Source organism: Notamacropus eugenii, chromosome 3 (genome assembly GCF_028372415.1).
Source record: "Notamacropus eugenii isolate mMacEug1 chromosome 3, mMacEug1.pri_v2, whole genome shotgun sequence".
In the NCBI taxonomy this organism is placed as follows: Eukaryota; Metazoa; Chordata; class Mammalia; order Diprotodontia; family Macropodidae; genus Notamacropus; species Notamacropus eugenii.
The window spans coordinates 99,967,149-99,983,644 of record NC_092874.1 but is presented as its reverse complement, the minus strand read 5'-3'; the positions used below and the strand labels follow the sequence as shown (position 1 = coordinate 99,983,644).

The 16,496-nt window shown below is 34.2% G+C and overlaps 1 protein-coding gene across 1 annotated transcript in view; it reads left to right on the top strand.

Moving 5' to 3' along the window:
* CNTNAP2 (contactin associated protein 2) overlaps positions 1–16,496 on the top strand; it is a 2,725,119-nt gene that overhangs the window by 1,424,863 nt on the left and 1,283,760 nt on the right. The window contains exon 9 of the mRNA XM_072652434.1: positions 7,913–8,062. Within this exon, the coding sequence (XP_072508535.1) occupies positions 7,913–8,062 (150 nt within the window). The remainder of the gene's footprint in view (positions 1–7,912; positions 8,063–16,496) is intronic.

Here is a 16,496-nt window from a genome sequence, read left to right as displayed (position 1 = left end):
TAGCATCCTCTTCTCATTTGTCTTGCCCTTATTTATTGTTCTAGCTCCAGTCAATCCAGCCACTGGGATTATTACAATGAGACATCTCCCACTTTAGAATAATGTTTTCTGGGGACTCCCCAAGAAACATTTCCTCTATTTTAGGATTTAATAATGAGTAGCACTGCCATCCATAGAAAATTTATCTTTTGAAACAAAAGTTATTGAAACAAATTGGAAAATTCCAAGGGTTTCCTTGTGTAGCCTAGAGTAATTTGATAGCCAGAGATACATACCTGATGAAAATAGGCTGAAAACCTTTCTTTTGTTTTTCATATCAGAAACTCCTGACATGGAAAATGTCTCTTCACTATCTAATCCCATGTTAAGATTTTCTTCTTGCATCTTCCTCTCATTAATCCCTTCCAGTACCCTTCCCCACCACTCATCCTCAGTCTTACATCTATAAACACAACCCCTCTCACTCAAACTCATTTTTTCCCATATATTTTTTTATTCCTGTCAGTTTTTTTTGACTCAAAGCCCCAGCCTATTTCAGTTGATCTTAGGGGGTTCAACCATCTTGATTTATAAATAAGAATTTGAGGCACAGAGGTATTAAGTGATTTGCCCAGGATCATACAACTTTTAATTATATGAGGCAGGATATAAATTTAGTTGTTCCTGACTCCAAGTCAAGCACTGCAATCATGATACCATGACCCCTTAGATGCTCACAATTGTCTTATGAAGGTAGCACCTCACTCTAGTGAAGCTCTGAGGGTCAGGGGAGAAAGTCTGTGCTATATTCTCTAAGCAACATTTTGTGATCCTTAATGAAGCCTTCCTTCACTCTCTAGAAAGAAGTATTCTCTCCTTCTTCTGTACTCTCAAGATACTTTGTTTCCCCCAAAATACCCTACCTCACATACCACTCACGCTACTCACACATAGTGGTCTATGTGCCTTATCTTTCTCCATCCCATTGTAAGCTCATAGAAATCCCAAGCTCTCTTTGAATTTCTTACGCTACCTGACATAAGACTCTATCCATGGTAGGGATTTGATTTTTAATTTTTACTGAATCAATGCACAAAATACCTTTCTTCCAAGGGCCACCTCTCATATAGGTTGTGTAATTTTAGACAGATCACTTAAACTTTCAGTGTCTCATACAATACTATAAATTTCAGGGAAAACATAGATCTAAATTGGTGAGGAAGTTTCCTCACCTAGAGTTACTTGGATTGGGGAAATACAGTGACTGAATAGAAAAGTCTCCATTAACTTAGACTAAGTCTTTTATCCTTTACTGGCACAAGTCATAACTCATAGGACAGTTATTTTCACATAGTAGAGGGTAAATAAGCATTTAGTGAATCATAAAGAGAGAGTAAACTATGGGCTGGACCCTATAGCCACAGAGAGAAACATGGTATACTTCTCCTTAAACACAACATTGCATTCCTAGTTTTGATGTGAGGGAGGTGATAAAGAGTGGGAAATATCTTGTGAGAACCTCTCAGCCTGTTATTAGACCAAGAATTTTATTCTCCCCTTATGAACTAACTGAACTCACCTTACAGTACAGGAAGCTTGGTCCATTCTGCATGCTCTTCCCTCTTAAGACTCTGGCTCCAGGAAGAAAATAGGAGGAAAAAGAATGAATGCTTCAAGGAGAAGTGAAAGGGAGAAGGACTGCTTTCCACCTGGTCAGGGTTATACTTCTGGTTATTTATGACACAAAAAACATATTTTAAAATTTAAGTTGCCTCCATTTTCCTTTTCTGAACAAGTACATTAATATATTTGATACACCTAAATAACATTGTTTGATCTACACTCAGTGGCCAAGCAAACCCCATTTAATATTCTGGAGCTCACTCACCAAAACCTTCCAAATTTCAATAATGATCTCTTTTGTATGGATTTTATTTTAAATTTAACATTTCTGGTACACTTTACTTTTATAAGGGTTCAGTGTGGTTAATCTTTATAGCATCTTTGAAGGAGAAAACTAATCTATTCTTCCGGTCCCATATAACAGATGGCTGGGGCAATGACACACAGGGAATGAATGCTTAAGTAGTGGAGACAGAGACGCTGTAGCTCATAATGCCCATGAAGAGTTTTTTTTTTTTTTCCTTTTTCTTAGTGAGATGCTTACTTCTTCCCTTCCTACCTCATGTAGGCACAGAGGGAAAGGAGCTTCCTGTATGCTCTAGTATTTTCTCACCATGCAAAAAGCTGGATGATCCAGAAAATGAGCCCTTTAACCTAACATGGCACTGAATTTGGTAGTTATCCACTTCATTCTCTCTCTCTCTCTCTCTCTCTCTCTCTCTCTCTCTCTCTCTCTCTCTCTCTCTCTCTCTCTCTCTCTTTCTCCCTCTCCCCCCTCCATTTTCATTCAACAGCATTTATTAAATTTCTCTTCTTTTCTGGTACACTTCTAGGCATTAAAGACACAATGACAAAACAACCCAAAAAAAACAGTGCCTACCCTCAAGCTTACATAATATATCAAAACAAGAATGTCCTAGTTGTATGTTCATGGGCAACACCTTTAGCCCCTCTGTGACTCATTTTTTTCATCTGTAAAATGAGATTGGACTGGATGATCCATAGAAATTTGAGTGATATTCCAATATTTTGATTTTGCCCCAAATAACACTACAAGATTATAAGTTGTAAAACAATTGCTGATCTGTATTTGGGGGGAGGGGATTTCTATACAGGGAGTATCCTATATCAGTGGAATCATAGGTCCAGGTCCCTACCTCCCCCCAAAAACAATTCCAATAATAGTAATAAAATATTCACAATTCTATAGCACTTTCAAATTATTCCTCTGACACATTTTGTCTCTGTAGTCCTCAACAAATGACTCATTTTCTTAGAGTTGTAGGAAAAATCTCTAAGATTGTAAGTTTCAGAAAAAGTGCTTACTTTTACTGGTGGAAAGATGATGTTCGGCCAGGAGTCAATCAGTCAGTAAATATCAAAAACCTGCTTTGTGCCAGGCACTGCGCTAAGTGCCAGTAACATAAATAAGGTCCAAGTACAGTCCTCGCTCTAAAGGAGCTCTGTCTAATGGAGACGAAATGCAAACAACAATCTAAAAACACGCTATATACAGAATAATTTGGATAAGAAACAGACGGAAGTCTCTTGAATTAGTGGGGATCAGGAAAGCCTTCTAGTAGAAGGTGAGACTTTCCTGGGAACTTGAAGCCAGAAAAACCTAGGGAGATAGAAAGGAAGAGCATCCTAGGTATGTGTGGCAGTCAGTGAAAATACCCAGAGCTAGAGAGAGGTTTTCTTGATTGAGGAATAGCCAAGAGGCCAATTTCACTGTATCAAGGAGTTTATTAAAGGGTATAAGGTATAAGACTAGAAAGGTGGAGGGGGCCAGAATTTGAATGAGAATTTTATATTTGATCCTAGCGCTACTGCAACTTACTGAGTGGTTGAAGATGATTGATGTGGTCAAACTTACTCTTAGGAAACACACTTTTTCAAAAGTAAAGCATGCTCTGCAATGAGAAGAGACTTTTTTTTCAGGGAAACCAACCATCAGGCTGTTGGGGTAGTCCAGGCATTAGGTGATGTGTGCCTGTATCGGACTAGTAGTGAAGTCAGAGAAGAGAATTGGTCACACATATGAGTGATATTACGAAGCTTCAATTGACAGGCCTTGACAATGAATTGGATATTTGGATAGAGGATGACAATAAGATCTTGATAATATTGAAGTTGCAAACCTGGGTGGCTAGGAAGATAGTGGTGCAATCAAAAATGACAGGGAAGTTAGAAAGAAGGAACAGCTCATTTTTGAACATCTGATGATAGGTATAGGACATTTGCTTTGAGATATCTAACAGACAACTGGAGAGGTAAGATTCAAGGTCAGCTGTGGGGTTACAGCTGAATAAGTAGATATGAGAATACTCAAAAAAGAAGAGATCATTGAATCCATGGAAGCTGATCAGGTCATCAAGTGCAATAATGTGGAAGGAGAAGAAATGAAAATGCATAACAGATCTGTAAACTAGGGAAATCACAGGTCCAGACTATATAACTACCTTTCTGTTTTATGAAAAAAGTATTCATAACAGCTGTTTGAGATAAGCATACAATTTAAATCAAATGAGATAAGCACTTTTCAGACCTTTAAAACTGTATATAAATGTGACCTGTTATTATTACTTGTGTCCCCATTTTCACTAAGAAAAATCAGGCTTAGAGACATTACAGTCCTTAGTTATAGTCCTTAACTAGGACTAGGACCCAGGTCTCTTCTCTCAAATTTCAATAACTTTTGCTTTGTACCACCCTGCCTATTTGTATATTTCATGTATGGAGGAGAATAATGACAACTGACATGGCCTAGAAATCACGAATATTGAACACCCTTAAATGATGTATTCTTTTCTAGGATAATAAAGTCATTGGTTTAGAAACAACACTTGAAAGAAGGTTTTTTTAAGCCACTGAAGTGGTTATTAAAACAGTTGGATAATTCTTTACATTTAAGTTTATTAAATTTGGATTCCTATTGCTATACTTGACTCAATGACTTAAAAGTTTTGAGAAGATAGAGCTGGAGCAAAACTTTAAAATCATGTAGTCTACTCCCCTTTACAGATAACAAAACTGAGCTTCAGAATAAATGAACTTCCTTGAGATTACATACATAATAAGTGAGAAAGATCAGATTCATACCTGAGTCTCTAACTCAAAATACAGTACTCCTTCTTGATTAACTTTGAAATATCCAAATAAAACTGAGATATAAAAATGGAAGAATTCAAAATGCAAACTATGGTATAATACATGTAATTCATGGTATAATACATATAGTACATGCAATATAGAAATTGTGTTATCTATATTTTACAAATGTAAAACCTGAAATAGAGTCTTAGTAAATTACCCGTGTCCACACAGCTAGAAAGTGGCTTTGTTGTTATTGTAGCTGTTGATCCCTGTCTAATTCTTCTGACTACATTTGGGGTTTTCCTGGCACCAGTACTGGAGTGCTTGGCCATTACCTTCTCCAGCTCATTTTACAGATGAAGAAGCTGGGGCAAACAAGGTGAAGTGACTTGCCCAGCGTCACATAGGTCACATAGCTACGAAGTATCTGAGGAAAGATGTAAACTCAGGTTTTTCTGACTCCAGGCTGCATGTTCTATCCCTTGAACCACCTGATTGTCCTAGAAAGTGTTAGGTCTCTGATATATACTGTGTTTTGATTCTCAATACAGTATCTCCCTGTACCATATTGTATCATAATTTGTTTTTATCTGATTATTTGGCATTTAATTTATCATGTTACTAAGCTACTTGCAATAAAAGTTAGGTAAGTTTTACAGTGATCATTTTCTTAGAGAAAATAGACCTTTTTTTATTCAGAAAAAGACCATATATAATCTGAATATAAAAATTTTGATACAAATAATAGTTTTTAAAAAAATATTTTCAGTAACATTTTCTGTTAACTAATATTTAGTATAGAAGGACTCCAACTTAAAAGACCCTGCCAGTGGCATTATATCTTATTATATGAGTATTAAAGTTTAGGACTAGATTTTTATTACAATATGATCCTTGGGGCCTACTCAAAAGGCAGGGGTTTTTTTGGGGGGGAGGTGTGGAGGTTGTCTGTTTTTTGTAACTATTAAATAGGAAATACAAAATTTCATTTCACAGAATGATGTTTCAGAATCTGCCCCTTCTGAGGAGGCTGTGTGATTCTCCATAAGGTAGAATTTTATATCCCTGGTAGAGCCCAAAATGAAATCATATTTTATTTGTGAAAGGAAAAAGGAGGTTTCAATTTCCTTTATGGTTTAAAAGTTAAAGTCTTTAGAATGTAACCCTTCTGTAAACAATTGTGTTTTTTCCAAGTAATAGGAGACTACTGGGGTGATATAGAAGCTTAAAACCATCCACAAAGATAATGGTGGAATCTCAGAATTAGAATTTGTACCTCCTCATAGATTTGGGATCAGAAGTGGTTGATTTGAATTCCAAATCTAATACTTTTGCCCATTTGACCCAAGACAATTTAAATATCCCCCCTGGCCTTCAGTTTTAGCAGATATAAAATGGAAATTTGCTTGTTTTATTTTTCTTTTTATAAGTGCTTAATAAACTCTTGTTGATTGACTGATGAAAGTATTTTAAATAAGGTGAAGCTCTTATAATTTAAAAAGTAAATTATTATTTTTCTTTGAATTTATTTTGTCCATTGTCATGAAAGTCACTCTTTTCTCTCACTGGTTTCTTTTTAGTTCAGTTACATAGAATTTGCTTCTTAAAAATGTAATTTTTTTAAAAAATAATTTTAGATATTTTCCTTCAAGCTAGTAGCTTAAGAATATTTGCCAACATGCAACATGAGGTTATTAAGTAATGACTGCTAGAGACTATTGATTGGAAAGTAAAATGGTTAATTTATTTAAAAGTATGTATTTCCTCCTTCATTTTGTATTTCCTATTTAAGAATAAAGGAAATAAAGAAAACTGATAATGATGATGATCATGACAAAGGCATACCGTAATAAAGGAAACAAACTAAAAGAAGTTAGAGTGTTGATGTATTATGAGTTTGTCTAAATAACAAAACACATCCCTTGTAATTAACTTTAATCCTATTTTAATTTAAACAATAAATATTATGTTGACATTTGATCACTCTTTGTCTTCTAAGCTGAAGACCATTTCTTCTCAAAGTTCATTTCTGTTTTACTTATCCCCTCATTCACCCTGAATATTTAATTAACACTATATATATATATATATATATATATATATATATATATATATATATATGTGTGTGTATATATATGTATATATATACACACTAAATACTGCCTAGAACACAGATTTAACAGAATCAAGGTTCTTAACTTTAACATCCATTTTTAAAATACTCTAAATCACTACTTACTAGAGAAATGCAAATTAGAACAACTCTGATGCACTACCTCACGACTATCAGATTGGTCGATATTACAGAAAAGGAAAATAATAAATATTGAAGGTGATGGGGAAAAACTGGGACATTAATATGTTCCTGATGGAGTTGTAAGCCAATCCAGCCAATATGGAGAGGAATTTGGAACTATGCCCAAAGGGTTATAAAATTATGTGCCCTTTGACCCAGCAATGTCACTACCAATTCTTCATCCCAAAAAGAGAAAAAGGGTGGTGTGTATTGGGGAGAAGGACTCATTGTAAAAAAATATTGCAAGCCTTTTTGTGGTGACAGAATTGGACGTTAAGGAGATGCCAATCAGTTGTGCGATTGCAGAGCAAGTTTTGGTACATGATTATAAGGGAATATTGCTGTCATATAAGACCTGATGAGTAGGATTTCAGAAAAACTGGGAAAGACTTGCATGAAATGATGCAAAGTGAAGTGAGCAGAACCAAACACTGTATACAGTAACAACAATATCATATGACCATCAATTGTAAATGACTTAGCTATTCTCAACAATTCAGTGATCGAAGACAATTTCCAAAGGACTCATGATGAAAAATCCTATCCACGTCCAGAGAAAGAACTGATGGAATTTGAACACAGATCCAAGCATACTCTTTTTAATTTTATGTGTTTTCTTTTCTGTTTTCCCAGTAGGGGCCTAGGTCTTTCTATAAAAAACAGACTATAACATTCTAAGTGTAGATACTATCTCTTGTTAATATTTTACTATTATCATTGTATACTTTGTTATATTTGACAAATGCAAACAAAATATAATCTATGTATACATGTAAAAGCTTAAAATCTGAACTCTCCTGTTTTATTAGAAAATAACAGTAACAGAATACATACTTTAACAAAATAGTTACTAAAAAGTATTTTCTTAATAAAATGTCTTCAAATATAAATTTTCTTTTTCTTTCATTTTGCTGCTAGGTTCTGGACTAAATGATGGACAATGGCATGAAGTTCGTTTCCTAGCCAAGGAAAATTTTGCTGTTCTCACCATTGATGGTGATGAAGCATCAGCAGTTCGAACTAACAGTCCTCTTCAGGTTAAAACAGGGGAAAAGTATTCCTTTGGAGGTAAAAAATAATAATTTAATTTCTTGTTATCTAATTATTTAACCCATTGCCAAATGCAATATTTCATTGATTCATCAAGGAGTTATTTCCATGGTATTTCATCATATGTTATCTGTTGACCAGATGGTAAGAAGGAACAGATTTTTTCTCTCTAAAATTTCATGTAGATGAGGCAGTTTAATAACTGTATATTCTTTGATAGTGGGCCTGTTTTGATATTTCTGCTAATTTTTAAAATATATTGTAGGTCGTTCTGGACAGAATAGATTTTTCCTGCGCTCAAATTATTAAATACTTTGTTAGTCTTCTATGTCATTCCAACTAATAATGAGGCCTTTGTTGCACCTTGAGGGGCTTAGTCCTAGGATGGATTTACTTTATACCAAATTGTATAAAGACATTTTTCTCTAGAGCCAGATTCTGGCATATTTTCTGTTTGGGGAAATTAAACCTTTCAGAACCTCTATTGTATCCAAGGAAATCTTTCATTAGATTTTTGGAAATACCTATCTTTCATTTGGGCCATTAAATGTCACTCATACTACTCATCACATAATTTGGATCCTAAACATAAAGAACCAAGTAAAATTATCATTCTATACATTTTAACAGAAATATAGACTTCCTGCTTAAATAGGAGAGAAATAAACATTTTTATTTCTATCACAGCTGGCTATTACTTCATTCCCATGTAAAAATAGTCGATCTGGCATGATTATACTCATGCCATGTTATACTTGCTGCAGTAGTGTTGTTAATCAAATGAAGTAAAATCATCTTTAGTACTGAGACACCATAAGGGCAGTGTAAAATTACATGAAATATTAACATTTCATCAGATTGGAAGTTGAAAATTAAAGGAATTTGGCTCCTACTTAGATTACTGTCTCAAAGACCATAGTAATTTCTGTTTGCTGCCAAGAAATACCCTATCAGCATTAAAATATTCTTTGCAATTCATTAAGATGCCCCTTTTCATAGGAGAGCTCGGTCTTTTTAGCTGTATATAGAAATAGTAGGTTTAAAAAAAGCATATCTGCTAGTTATGGCTGATTTGACCATGCACTTATATACATAGTCATTCATATACACTTGGATTAAAATTGAGAGCCTGACAACTCTTTTGATAATGGTCATGTCTCATATTTATTTTTAACTATCCTTAGTTACATTTAATTCACTGAATATATATCAGGTGAGAGGGAAAAGTGGTCCTGATCAAATGGGAATCCCACATAGTCATTTCTTCCCCATCTTTATTTTAGTTAATGTAGATGCCAGGATACATCAGCTTAGGTACTGATGATCGAAAAGAGAAGGCCGGATTGTGAGCAGAGCTATTATTTTCCTGGGATCTCTCTAGTTTTTTCAGAGTGCCTTCATTCTGGTTCAAATTTTCTAGCCCTTTGAAACTCTCAGAGTTTACTGAAACCATGAATTTTTGGCAAGCCCACATATAAACTTACAGTCTGCCTTTAGCTAAGAGAGGATCCTATGTCATTTCTGATAACCTTACATATTCAGCTATATCTATGTCTCAAATATTCACATGGAGTATCTGTGCTCAATCTATGGTAGAACATTCCAAGCTCATATCAGTCTGATCAGCCACAGTCAGACACACTGAAACTTCACTTTATCATGGTGATGTCATTTTGGTCCTCCCTAAGAATGAAGGACAGCAACAAAAGAACCTACCAATATCTCTGTATGTAAAATGTCTAAATCAAGCCAGAGTACTGAGTAAAAGGCTAAATATTTATATGCTCCATGAAGAGCAGGGTAATGGTCTTCATTGCAGCAGCAGCATGCTCATTTTTCTACAACTCTTTATTGGTTTTTTCCACTATCTTTACCCTTCCTAGGGAATAAAATCCTAATGCTGAACAGTTCATCCATCTTTTTGCTTCGCTACCACTGTGAATTCAGAGTTATCCACACTACATCTATAGGATTTTAAAGAAATAACTTGGGAAGGAATTAACTTGTGCCTGTGTATTTCCTAATGTATGATCAAGATGCTCTCTATAAAGTGTTCCATCAAAACATTTATTCCTGCCATTTGGAAGAAAAGATTCTGGCCCAAATTATCCTAGACATAAAATTAGCTGTTGCTTATGTACATAATATTTATAAATCTTATGGCAATTTTGTTTAACTTTTCACGATATATCTATATTGATAACCTCATTATATCTTCCCATCACCAAGAGATGTATTAACTTTCCATTTTACAATTACTGGATGTGGAACTCAAAGAGACCTCTTATAGTAACTAAATATAACCTTGGCAAGTCACTTGACCTCATTTTCCTCATCTATAAAAACTGATATAATAATGCCCGGATTCGCTCTTACAGGATTGTTGTGAAGTCGAGATGAGATTTAGAAAGCTTTAACCACAATATAAATGACATTCTTTATCAAGCTGAAATTCAGAGGTGAAGTGGCTCACCCAGATTCATCTGTGTTGTAGATTTGGCACAAGATCTTGAAATACAAAAGAGCTACAGAGCTTTCTAGAAGACCTCTGTCAGCTATGTATTATTTAATTGCTATATCATCGACATGAATGGAAGCATCATTGCCATGTTTATCAAACCTGAAGGTGATATAAAGTGGAAAAGAATGACTAACAAATTGTATGACAGGATAAAATAGTAGGTTAAGTCTAATAAGATCACATTTAAGAAGGGGAATTATAAAATTTTATCTTCAGGTTCAGAAAATCAACCTCATAAGTATCTGGAATGTCTAGCCAACAGTTCTTTGGGAAAAGTTCTATATGAGATTTTAGTGTACTGTAAATTCAATAAACAAACCATGTGTGTGGCAGCCAAGAAATCTACTTTAATCTTAGTCTCCATTGAGAGGCATGGTTTCCAGAATCATAGAACGTATAGTCCCACCTTATTCTACCTTGGTAAGACTATATTTGCTGTGTATTATTTTGTTCTTTACATCATGTGGTAGAAAAGATGATAATGAGCTGGAAGAAACCAAAAGGAGTGAAATCAAAATGGCAAAACACCTCAAGATCTTGTCATGAGAAGTGGTTGAAGGAAGTGAGGATGTTAAGTCTGACAAATGAAAGACGTTGAGGGGGAGTAGGGAAATATGTATTTAAATATTTGAGATGTCCCATGGAGGAAAGATTATTTCTGTTTTATTGTTTCCAAGTGTCATTGAAGGAATTATAACTGCCCTAGGGTGGAATAGATGACTTTAGGAGGTAGTGTTTTGTCATTGCTGGAAATCTTCAGATGAAGACAGGATAACAATTCATTAAATATGTCAGAATGAGATTTTATACAGATTTGGATTGGGCTCTATGGCCTTTCTAAATCTGAAATCTCTCTAAATATAAATCATATCCCTTCTAAATCTAAGATTTCATCATCTTCTATGGTATCTATCTTTTTTTTGCCACAAAAGAGTTGTATATTCTCATCAATTATATTCTCCACTTATGATTACCACACATCTGTGCAATGTTGTATGAATCAACTAAAATTTTGATTGCTGATATATTGTGATCTTTTGTAATTTTCAGTCATGTTGCATCATTGAAATTTTATGTCTCGTTAAAGAAAGATTTTTACTTCAGGGATATTTTAGATCGGTGAAAGCAATTACCAATATTCCAAGTATAATCCATTATGCTTTGCTTTTCTTATACAACTTAGCATCCAGATCACTGTCTTTCCTTAGTGTCTGAAAGAAATATATTTATTATTCCAGCTTAAGAGACTGATCATTAAATTTACATCCTATCCCGGATAATAAATACTCATTTATTTACTTTTGCTTTCCTGTGTAGACTGCTAGGTCTAATTCTCTTGTGGTTGTGAATCTCAAACAGAAGGCTCTGAAGTCTGATGAATCATTATTTTAAAACAAAGCCACACAACAACAACAAAAAAACTAGATATAATTTGATACCTTTCTCACAAACTCTTGGAAATTATTATGTATTACTTAATCTACCCCTGTTTTACTCCAGGATTGGGGAAAGGCAATTTTATTTTTATTTTTATTGTTTTTGGAGTCTGTTTAAATTAATTCTCCCACAGGATGACTTTGGAACTTCAGAACAAGTTAGCATCCAAAGTACTTGCCTCTTCTCCTCTCCTTCAGTGCACATAGTTTTTCTTTAACTTCACTGCAAGTGTGCTAATTACCTACAAGCTCAGAGTTATCAATAAATACACAGCTTTACCATTTCCTTTGTCTTTTCTTCTTTCATTTAAATAATTTGGTATTCAAAATCACAGATTTGTCAGTGACTTGGCTCTGAGTTCATTTACAGTTAAAGTTCCTATCCTATAATTTCTATCACACATAAAGGCAATATATCTCTCCCTAGGAAGAAATTCTATCTACTACTAATTTTTGCTGTGCTCAGACCTCCATTTGCCTTTCCATATCATCATCCCTTATGTCTAAATTCTTGTTTTTGTTTTTGTTTTTCCAACCTGAATAGAAACCAGAAGGGGAAGATCAACAGCCTCATAGTCGAGCCCCTCCACAGTAGCTTTTTAACCAAACCGTCTTAGCTTCATTCCACTAATAATGGCAATTTACCTTTTTGGGGGATCTTTTAGGGCTTACAAAGCACTTTCGTAACAGCAAATCTCTGAGGTAGATTATGCAATTAATACTGTCTCTCTTTGATCAATGGTGAAAGTGAATTTCTGAAATGCTTCATGACTTGCCCAAAGTCATTTGGAAAATAAGTATCTGAGGTAGGACTCCAATGAAGGTTTTTCACTCCAGGGTCAGAACAGTCAAGCTTGATCTAGGTAGCATCTTTCCAGCAAGTGCTTCCTGCTGTTGGACATTTCATTATTGACTTATGTGTCATATACATTGGCTTTTGTGTAGTATAAATCCCATGCAGTATACTTTGGTGCTGAGCCCCTTTATATGCTATATGTGATACCTTGGGAGCTAGGTACCTTATAAGGCAAGTTGTATCTAAGATTTTCTAGTGGGATAAATGCTCTGGCTCAGTGCTGAATTACTTCACACTTTGGTACAAGGAAAGAAGGGAGAAAAAAGAACTCCCCACTCAATAAATGTAATAAAGAAGTGTTTCCCCTCACTTCTTTTCTCTTTCCCTTTTTCTATCTAAATGTATGGCATATAGCTTCCTTTCTGGGACTACCCATGGCAGAGAAGCCAAGGTGTGTCCAGTTATGACACATACTAACTATTAAAAGAAAAATAAAGGTAATCATTATGTTCTCTAAGTAACTACTCCTCTCCAGCTACAACTTCATTCATGTTAGAGTACAAAGGACAAGTGTGAATAAGAGAATTTGACCCTATACCTGCCCCAAATAGTGACAACTCCACAACAAAGATAAAAACCAGCCTATTCTGCTTTTTGTAACACCTTCCTTGACTTTACAACACAGTCTAACAACATAGGGCAACTTTCAAACTTTTCCTTATGTAGATATGGTTTAATGGTTGATCAGGCAAATAATGAAGAAATATTTTCAAATAGTTTCCTGTTATTTTAAACCCTTGTTGCTTTTAGTAGGTGAGATTTCATTAAGATATACTTTGAAACACTTAAGGAATGAAAAGAGAAGTACATTTATTTCAGGTTTCCTGTAATCGTATAGGTACTGTCTCTGAAGTGCAAGGTCCATTCATTGTTAAAGATAATAAAAATATCTTTTTGCACCAGCAGAATTGTAGGTTAAGTTGTTGAAAATGTGACATAAATGAGATCTCTTTAAGCCTAAAAGAACTTGCTAAGTGAATAATTTTTATTTAAGTATAAAAAACAATTTGGAAATTTTCCTAACTCTTAAAATATGTAGAAGTTTAAACATTTTCATATTCCAAAAAATGCAGAAGGTCCTCCTATGATTTGAAAAATGAATAAGATATTGAGCTATTAGAAAGGGAGGGACCATGTTGATACATAAAATAGTTGAATACACACACAATACACACACACATATATTATACACATACATATGTAATATTCCACAGCTACTTTGGAAATAATGGACAACGAATAAAAAATAAGAAATGGTTTTCAGATTCTGCCCCCCTTAAAGTTAGTTTATGTACGTGTTTTGTAATTTCCGTTTATGGTATAAATGCTTTATTTCCCCCAGTAAAATGTAAGCTCCTTAAGGACTGTTTAATTTTTGTCTTTGCTTTCCTAGTACCTAGTACAGTGTATTACACTGCAATAACTACTATAGCGACCACCATAACTTTTGCTTAATATTGTTTTGTTAATTGAATTCAAATTCACTAATGCAAGTTTTCAAAATTATCAATTTTGATTATGCCAAGAAACATTAACTTTAAGATTTTTCAAAGATTTCATCTTTCTACAACACTGCACTGTCTTTCCATCTTTTGCTAACATTCAGCTTTCATATGTACACAAGCACAATCATGAAAACTGTAGTGCCTTGTCACGAAAAAATACATATAATTTTACTTATCTAATTGCAAATTGTTTTGAACAAATTTTTCTCTGTTCTACATTTTTGTTAAAATGTCCTTTACTATACTACCTCACTTGCCTTAATGTCTCATGATTTTTAACCCTCTCCTGTATTTCTCTCAAGTAAAATCACTCTGAATTCCCCAAGTATGCTCATTTCATTATCAAGTCAGCTATTGCTAAAGTGATTCCCTAAAATTGGTATGTTCTTTCTTGGAGTATTCCAAGAAACTGGAACATGGTTCTGGACCCTGCCCAACTCAAAGAGTTCAGAATCTGACATGGATGTTGGCAGGTACACACAAAATGCCATAAACTAGAAATATTCAATAGAGAGCAAAACCACTATGCCAAAAGTAAATGTATAGGAAGTGCATTCATTTTTTAATGATGGGAAACCTAAGTCAAGATGCATTTATTAAATGCCTGCTACGTGCCAGGCACTATGTAAAGCAAGGGAAATAAAAAGAAAGAGAGAAAATAGTTTCTGCCCCAAGGAGCTCACAAGTGATGGAGAATACAATATTTCATCAATTTTGTAAAAATAAAATGGATAAAATTGGAAGAAGGAAATAGTCATGGCATCTTTGGAGGAAGAATAAAACAAGCTCTTCTCTGATATCCCTGGGGAGATTTTGTGGAAGACAGAATGGCAGAAACTGTATAAATAATGGAAGGAGACCTTGATAAGAATGACCATTCTGGTTTTATGGAGTCACTTTAGCAATAGCTGGAATGAGAAGGAAATGAGAACACGTAAGGGGCTTTGAATGGTTCTACCGAAGACAAACACAAGTGGAGGGTTAGAAATGAGAAGACCAGGAAACTGAGCTTGTTCAATGAAGGATATTTTAACAACACAGAATCTTAGTTCTCTGATGTGTGATGTGATAAAATTAGCATTAAAGTGATTTATAAAAATTAGTATTCAACTTGCTTGAGAGTAGAAACAATGTCATTTTAAAGGTTGCATCCCCGAGGTATTGAATAGTGCCTTGTACATGGAAAATAATTAGTAAATATTTAGAATTATTATTCTTATTAATTTTAGTGTCATTATAATAAGGCATTGCCCAAGAAAAAGAAAATGTTCAGTGTTTAAGGTAAACATGCATAAAGTATAAAGGGGTGAAAAAACGTCTATTTCAAGGTTGCTTTTATCTCGTTATGACTTATCAGGGAAACCATTAAGTATATATAGAAATCAATGTTATAAATCATCTTACAAAAATGAATGTACTCTTTCTTAAGAATAGATTCTAATCCTGTTATAGCTTCTTCTGGGAGTTTTGTATTCATATGGATGTCATATTAAGAACTGGTCTCATCTGCTGTTTGAAGTGAATATAATAGAAACTATTATACTCTAAATTTTAGTTGTAGATGCCAGATAAATTATCACAGAAGGAAGGACGAAGAGAGGGAGAGAAATAGAGAGAGACAGAACTGGTTTCTAAGATGTTCTCAATATGGAATTATGAACTTTATTTAATGAAATTAAATTTAAGATGAATAAATACAAGACCTTCCCCTTGCATTCAAGTGTGCCTCAATAGGATTCAAGTATCATTGCCAGTTGACGTTAACTAGCCATAGACCTCAGGATTGTAATAACCTACAGATTTCATAAACTCAATAGTATAACAAGACAAAAAAATGCAAGGAAATACTTTTTTTGATAGTTTGTGTTTAGATTATTTAATTCTTCAAATTCTTCAAGGTAGTGGTTGCCCGTTATAAATACTCATATCACTGATGAAGATAGCAAATTTACTTCTAATTTGTGGTCCTTTTTTAAGAGTTGAAAGGGACTTAGTAGCCATCAAGTTTAGTCCTCTCATTTCATTTCATTTTTTAAACATATATTATTTCATAGAGTTTGAGATTCCAAGAAGTTTAGGGACTTTTCTATGATCACACTGTTCAGAGGTAAAACAATCCAGGGTTCTCTGAATC